The sequence below is a fragment of the Delphinus delphis genome, chromosome 15 (assembly GCF_949987515.2).
Source record: "Delphinus delphis chromosome 15, mDelDel1.2, whole genome shotgun sequence".
In the NCBI taxonomy this organism is placed as follows: domain Eukaryota; kingdom Metazoa; phylum Chordata; class Mammalia; order Artiodactyla; family Delphinidae; genus Delphinus; species Delphinus delphis.
Window position 1 is genome coordinate 61285106 of NC_082697.1, and position 7710 is coordinate 61292815.

Below are 7710 nucleotides of genomic sequence, written 5' to 3' on the forward strand. Positions count from 1 at the left end.
ACAAACAAACAAAACCCTGAAATACAAACAACTAATGCACACTTGAAAAACATGCTCAACTTTACTGATAACTTAAGACATGTAAGTCTCTCTTGGTTTTGTTGGCTGTCACATTTGACAGATTTTGTGTGTGTGTGTGTGTGTGTGTGTGTGTGTGTGTGTACATATGGAATTCAAGAAGGAGAAATTCCATATTGTATAATCATTACCTCTAAGGAATGGAGAATCACTGTGTTGTCTCAGCTTTTTAGTGATTCCATGATTGTTAGCAGAAATCATCACAGTCTTTGTTTCCCTCTATACGCTCAGCATGTGCTGAGGTTGCTTATATCTGAGTTCCAAATTGTCATGTAAGGTTATTGCCCACTGGAAATGTATGTTTACTTCCTGAATCTTTAAAAGAATAAACTCTTTTCTTTAGAAAAGTTGGTTTGGTCATAAATACATATGGTTGAGCCTAGTGATATTCTTTGGGCTCTACACTGCGTGACTGTCTACATGGACCTTTAAAGCATTTGTGCAAATACCTCTTTTAAATTTGTTTTTTTTACTGTATAAAATAATAAGTGCTGCTTGGACTATTGTGTTTGTATCTTTTTAAAAAAATATTTTGTTTTTTAATCAAAGGTTTGAGGTACCTTCAAAGTCTAAATTTTGAACGGATAGTGATGAGTCAGCTAAATCCTCTGAAGATTTGCCTGCCCTCGGTAGTTAACTTTTTTGCTGCAATCACAAAGTAAGTTATTTATGCTCTATTTGTGGAAGTTATTTCAAAGTGAATTTATGTTAGTATTATAAAATTCCATTAAATTTCTGTGGAATTACTTAACAAAATTAATAGCAAAAAACATTTAAAAACCAATAACCCAGTACTTGTGGAAAGCACTGCATTGAAGGTATTGTTTTTATACTTTGGTTGCACTGGAAATTGCTACTACTTTTTAATCTGAGGACGATAATTCAGCAGAAGCTTAGGCACTTTGAAATAAGTAAGGCAGCTAGCAAGCTGAGAGGTACAAACCACAGATGTTTATTAGAGTGACTCTCATAATGGTAATAAAAATAGACTGGACATGAGATAAACATCCAACAATAGGAAATTGGTTCATTGAGGGCCTTGTGGCTACAGCTGATGTGCGTAGCATTTATTGTGTGCCCAGCACAGTTCTGATAAGCACTCTGCATAGAACTCACTTAATCCTCACACAATCCTATGACTGTATTATTAATCCCTATTTATAAATGGCGAGAAGGGGGACACAGAGAGATTGAATGACTTGTGTGGAGTCATGGCTAGACTGTGGCAGAGCTAAGGTTTGAATGCCGGCAGGCCGGCTCCTTCTTAAGCATTCACTGAATTATTTTGCTTCACGTAGCAAGTGAATTGGAGACCTTGGGTATCTTATCCTGATATTGAGGGCAGGATCATAGCTTAAAATCTTTAACAGATTGAGCTATTAGGAGATAAGAATAATTTCTGCATCCCTCAGTCCCCTTTAGACATCTTGTTGCTCTCATTCAGCAGGCTTATTTTTCCTTTGCTGGCCATCTAGTTGAAGGTATTCTCTCTCCCTCAGATCTCAAAAATGGTAGTAAAGAATTAAGATAAGAAACCAATAAGCAACAGTGTCCAGTGGGTGGACGTTTCCAGCACATCGCGGGAAGATAGGAAGCAGCTGGAAGAGTAGAACGGATGGAGCAAAGCAGAGGCAGCTGCCCGTAGAATATTCATGGGGTGGGAGTAGAGGGCTGCAGTTGAGGAGCAGACTGGCCAGAGAGGCTCTAGATCTGGGGTTTGGGGTTAGCATGGACGTTAGGAGTAAGACGTGAGGCTGAGAGCAAGAGGTCAAAATAAAGGTCTGTGTCAAGGAATTTATGTATCATTCTGTAGCTACTGCTTCTGCTATATTGACTCATATAGCTGTATTTTGATTTCGACTGCTGCGTAATGTTCTCATAATTTTAAAACATCGATTCTTTGTTGGGATTTAAGCTGTCTTCCTTTTTCAGTGTGGGTGCATGGTTGTGTGTGTGTCCTGGTACACAGGCACATACTTCTTGTCACCCAGAAGTGCAGTTGCTGGGTTGTAGGAGGTGCACATCTTCACTTCTACCGAATATTGCGAAGTACTCCAGTGTGGTTTGGCCATTTAACACCAAGAGTCAAATGTGATCCTTGGCTAATGGAACAGAAATGAACATATGGTGCTTAAAATAGCAGTAGTGACCTAAGAGCCTGAGAACAGATACCTGAATGAATACCGTGGGAGGGAGGGTGGGAGGGGGAGCGTTGGCAAAGGTGAGCTAAATCTTCCTCTCAAAGAAGTGGCCCAGTGAGTGATTTTTGAAGTTCCTAAGTCATAACCACCAGGGAGTTTGACAACATATGGTCCTGTTGGGCTTTGTTGTTGTTGTTTTTAAAATTAATTAATTTTTGGCTACGCTGGGTCTTTGTTGCTGTGCATGGGCTTTCTCTAGTTGCGGCAAGTGGGGGCTACTCTTCGCTGCAGTGCGAGGGCTTGTCATTGCAGCGGCTTCTCCTGTTGCGGAGCACGGGCTCTAGGCGCATGGGCTTCAGTAGTTGTGGCTCACGGGCTTAGTTGCTCCGCGGCATGTGGGATCTTCCCGGACCAGGGCTCGAACCCATGTCCCCTGCATTGGTAGGTGGATTCTTAACCACTGCGCCACCAGGGAAGTCCTGGTCCTATTGGTTCTTATCGCAAGTTTTTCTGTCCATTTAACTGTGTTCACTCACTATGCCTTTTCTTTTCTTCAGCATTTTCTGAGGTTGTGATTCAGTAAACCCCATGGCTCTCCCTTAGTACCCTCCTTAATATCTTCAACAGCCAAGTGTCTCCACCAACAACCCATATCTCCTCTCAGTGAATCCTGAATCCCTTTTTCACCAATCCACTAATTCTTACAAACAGTAAAAAATAAGTAAATACAGCTACATAATTCTGTAAACTAAAAGAATTACCGTGAATGCATTAATTTTTAGTGAGTTCTGCCTGATTAGTAATCTAAGCCCACTCTCATATTCTTAAAGTGATAGCACATATTCTTTCTCCTTCGCTAACTTGTAAATAGTAGGCCCAGAGGACTGTACCCTAAAAGCATTACTTTCTACTTTATGTTATTTTTTTTCTTGTAGTTGTTATGTTCAATAAGATCTATATAGTCGGGGTAGTTGTCACACATGAACGGGCGTGTCCATGCAGAGTAATTCCAGCACATTAATGCCTCTGTCTGTGTTGGTTTTATTCCACAGCAAATACCAGCTTGTTTTCTGCTACACCCTCATTGAGAGGAACAACCGCCAGATGCTGCCAGTTATCAGAAACACTGCTGGGGGGGACTCAGTGCAAACCTGCACGAACCCACTTGACACTTTCTTCCCCTTCGATCCTTGTGTACTGAAGAGGTAGGTACACTTAGACAGTCGACCTTTCGATGGTGAATTTAAATGCGGTGTGTATGTGCCTTTACCAGGATCGGGATTTGGGATTTCTTTGTGGTGAGTGACCCTTCTGGTCGTTGATAGGGTCTCGTGGTCTCCTTGCGTGTTTTCCAGGCCCAGTGTGGAGAAGCCTGTTCAAGGCTGCTGAGGGTCGTGGCACACGAGGGCTTGCAGGTCTCTCCTTCAGTAGGAGCCCAGATTGACACCAAGAGGTTTTTGTTTTTCTTGAAACCTGTTGGTTTAAAAATACAAGAGGCTGGGGATAGAGGTACCTGGATAGGGAGGATGCTGCCTTTTCTTGGCTCATAAATTTCTGCCAAATGACTTGTTCCTTCTTCTAGAGACCACATCCCATACTGTTGCACAGGATAAGCAAATGCCAAGTGATTTATCTGGATGGGTAGTTCTGGAAAACCCCCAGGCCAGTCTTAACTTCAAATGTATATATATATATATATATATATATATAAGGAAGCAGGATTTCTGCTTATGACAGTTTGTAACTAACAACACAATGATTTGGGATTATCTGGTCCCCCAAGTCTTGGTTGACTGAAACCAGATTGGTCTTTTTACCCAGATTTATTTTTAGTAAATGACTATAGGAATATTAAAAAGGAATTTCCAGAATAATATAATTTCACCTTCATTTGGCATATTATAACTCACTGTTAATCTTTGCAAAGTTGAGAAGTAATTTCACTTGAAAATGAAAAGTTGAGAAACAGTAGGTGTAATACTCCATCTACGTGAGTGGATGAACTCTTACAAAGAAGGAGCCCCGTTAGTTACAGAACCTACATAGGATATTTTTGGACACTATTATTATTTGAGCGATAGTTTTTACTTCTTCATTTTGGGTAATGGGTCTTGTGAGAAAAGAGTTAAATATGTGGTGACCTTTGCTGTAGTATTTAATTTGAGTTTGAAACCTGATCTTCTTGACAGGTCCAAGAAATTCATTGATCCTCTTTATCAGGTATGGGAAGACATGAGTGCAGAAGAGCTTCAGGAGTTTAAGAAACCCATTAAAAAGGTAACTTTATGATTCAACATACTTTCTGGGAATCTCCTGTGTGGTTACAGAGCACAGTCAAATAGTTAATAGCAATGTTACACTTGAAAAATACTACATTTGTTCATTCTGCCTTTACAGAATTCCAAGCCCAGGTTGTGTTCTTACGAGAATAGTGTTTGTTTTTTAATGAATTGTTCAAACCAGACACTTCACATGCTGACTTTGGGAAGTGAAGGGTAAATAAAAGTCGGCTTAACACATTTAGATCTCTACCACTTGATCGTTACTACCAAGTAACAGTCTCAGATTTGCTTACTGTTGAAATGTTCCCAGAAGTTAACATTAATTTTGTAGGTTTTCATGAATAGGTGGTGAAGATGCAGGTCTGCAGCATGTCCTCCAGTGCGTGGCCATGGGGCTGAGGCAGCTATTGCCAAAGGAGAAAATTAGAATCCAATAATAAAAAATGTCACCATTTGTTTCTTTGTGGTGCATTCATTTATGTATTAAAAGTCAGCTTTAATGTGCCTGTCTTCTTTTTTATAAGTAATCATTGGAAAGCTCTTTTTAGTTTTATTCTTTCTTTAAATTTTGCGTCTGAGGAGGATGGTCATTCATTCATTCATTCACATTATGTTAGATTGAGCAAGAATGACATATCATGTTACCTGCCCTCGTTGAGCTTAAAATCTGTTCAAAAACAAAAAATCAGACTTTAAACAAACATAACGTGTGATGAGCAGTTGTGCGGACGGTTCATAATAAAGAAGTGTGCATTGGGAAGCGTTCGAAATTAAGATTCTTTTCCTTCACGTTTGTCTTTCCAGAAGTAGCACATTCCTGAGGAAAGGGATTCTTGAAAGCATTTCAGACTGCCACTTGAGATCTTGTTGATAATCTCTGTTCTTTGTGCAGGAGATGGTGGAAGATGAAGAAGATGATTTTTTGAAAGGTGAAGCTGGGATTACACCGAGCTCCTTTGATGCGCATTTCCGCAGTCCTTCAAGCAGTGTGGGCTCCCCACCTGTCTTATACCTGCCAGACCAGTCCCCCATGATCACAAGGATTTGTGATTGAGACTGACATTCCTCCTGTCGTGCCCTTCAGTACCAAGGTTCATACTGTTTGAGCATCGCGTTGAACTAGAGCGAGTACGTGCTTCAGGCATCTCACTTTCAAGTTAGACTTACTCTAATGTCTGAACAGACGTGGTTGGGTTTTTTGTTTTGTTTTTGTTTTTTCTGTTTTGCAGAAAAGGAAAGGAAAAGACAGGGGCTTCCCTGGTGGCGCAGTGGTTGAGAGTCCGCCTGCCGATGCAGGGGACACAGGTTCATGCCCCGGTCCGGGAAGATCCCACATGCCGCGGAGCGGCTGGGCCCGTGAGCCATGGCCGCTGAACCTGCACGTCCGGAGCCTGTGCTCCGCAGCGGGAGAGGCCACAGCAGTGAGAGGCCCGCGTACTGCAAAAAAAAAAAAAATAAAAAAGGAAAAGACAGAATATCATGTGCAATATTTTACGGTGGAGTTGATGATAAGTGTTGAAAGCTTGGCTCATTTGTTTAATGTATACATTTTTTTGTTACAGCTTTTTGACATAATTATTGTGAAATTTCTAATAGCAACAGCCTATTTTAACAGATTGCATTTTTAATGAGGTTTTTGTCAGAGCCATACTTACAGGACTTTGTTGATATGATATCTTTTCACTGAAAAATCCTCAAGGACACTCTTTGAAGTCTTCAGAATGAGTTTCTTTTGGATACGCTGTTTCCCCTCTGCTGTAACTGTATTTGTGTTCCGCGGTTTCAGTGGGGTGCAGAGAAGATAGCAGCAAAGTGTGGGGAGGGGGCCAGGGCTGGTCCTGGATGCTGCAAGTTGGAGCTGGCACTGAAGGAGATCTCCAGGGACTTCAGAAACTAATAAAAGCCTAGAGGGACGAGAGAGGATTTAGAGAAACAGAATCAGACACATCGTACATTTGTGAGTGTAAAAATGGGTTTAAAAGAAAAAAGGAGTTCCAGGTAAATGTAATTCACATTGACTGAAGTAGGGTTGGACTTTTATAAAACACAGCTCACAGTGTTTTACCCTGACGCTCCCAGAAGTGCTGTCAGGACTGGAACTACTTGTAGTGGAATGTAGTATTGATCATTGAGAATTTCTTTGTCCAAAAGTAGGGGAAGAGAGGGGATTTTAGGTTATTTGGTGGAATGGTTTTGCTAGCAACAGTAGGTCAGGGTTACAGCTACAGTCCCTGTCTACTGACTGTTCGTACCATGGATGCCAGCTCAGTGAAATCCTCTGGCGAGGCTCTTTTTGTATTTTTATAACTAAACACTGGGAGAGAGGAGTCTAAACAACCTCGCTGTATGATAAATTTGTGCAAGCGCTGCTAGTCATTTTGAAGCTCCTGCATATTTTAGCTTCATTCCTTATTTGTGTACTTGTTATTTGTGAAAACGGACACCTTTAAATATATTTATTTTTCTGCCACTTTCCTATTCTTTATTTAAAGGCAAGTGATATTTTCTTGATCACAAATATTTTATAATGAAATACTTTCTCTTTCCTAGGGCTTTGTATGCTCTCATATATTTACATTGATGGCAATGTAGAGTTTGAATTTCAGTCTGTAAATATGTTTTTGGAAAATAGAAATTTTTATTGTTTTAAAAAGTTTTGGGTATTGGTGATTTTCTTTTGGTGACTTGGTGGAAAGTTGTTTGAGAGCCTTTAGGTTCTCTGTTTTTTTAACTGCTGACAAAAAGGTAGGATTTTTGTATAGTGGATAAAATGAGTAATTGAAAATGTGTCTGTAGAAATTAACAGTAAGTGGGGTCTTTGTGAGTTGAGAAGTAGTTTTAATGTAGAAGTATTTAGACAAATAAGTCAAAAATTTCAAAGGAGTTTGAGAAAAAAAATACTGTGAAAATAAAACAATGACATGGTTAATCTGGAACTTTTGTCCTTATGCCAATACAGGGAGGTACCCCAATAAAGAAGCTTCTCATGTAAATGTTCTTTTGACTCCTGTGTTTTTTCTATTTTATATTTATTGATCTACTGTATTAAAGCACCGTTTTGCCATAGAAAACTGCAACTGAGACTTTACTTGATACTATATTAAAGAGGCAAAAGTAATGCCAGTGTGATTGCAAGTACTCAAAAATAATTGCATACTGGTGATGAGAATGGCTTCCAGGTGCATCTGAAGTGTCACTGACTCCTTGAT

At 40.0% G+C, this 7710-nt stretch overlaps 1 protein-coding gene across 4 annotated transcripts in view; it reads left to right on the top strand.

Annotated features, from left to right (window-relative positions):
- Positions 1–7498, top strand: part of RRN3 (RRN3 homolog, RNA polymerase I transcription factor) — a 28247-nt gene extending 20749 nt beyond the window's left edge. For 3 of the 4 annotated variants that reach the window (XM_060031781.1, XM_060031783.1, XM_060031782.1), the window contains 4 exons: positions 628–736; positions 3272–3424; positions 4409–4496; positions 5394–7498. In XM_060031781.1, coding sequence (XP_059887764.1) covers positions 628–736; positions 3272–3424; positions 4409–4496; positions 5394–5555 — 512 coding nt within the window. In that variant the 3' untranslated portion in view covers positions 5556–7498. Of the gene's footprint in view, positions 1–627; positions 737–3271; positions 3425–3574; positions 3673–4408; positions 4497–5393 lie in introns of all 4 variants that reach the window. The other variant, XR_009522139.1, reaches the window with a different exon arrangement.
- Positions 7499–7710: the final 212 nt, after the last annotated feature.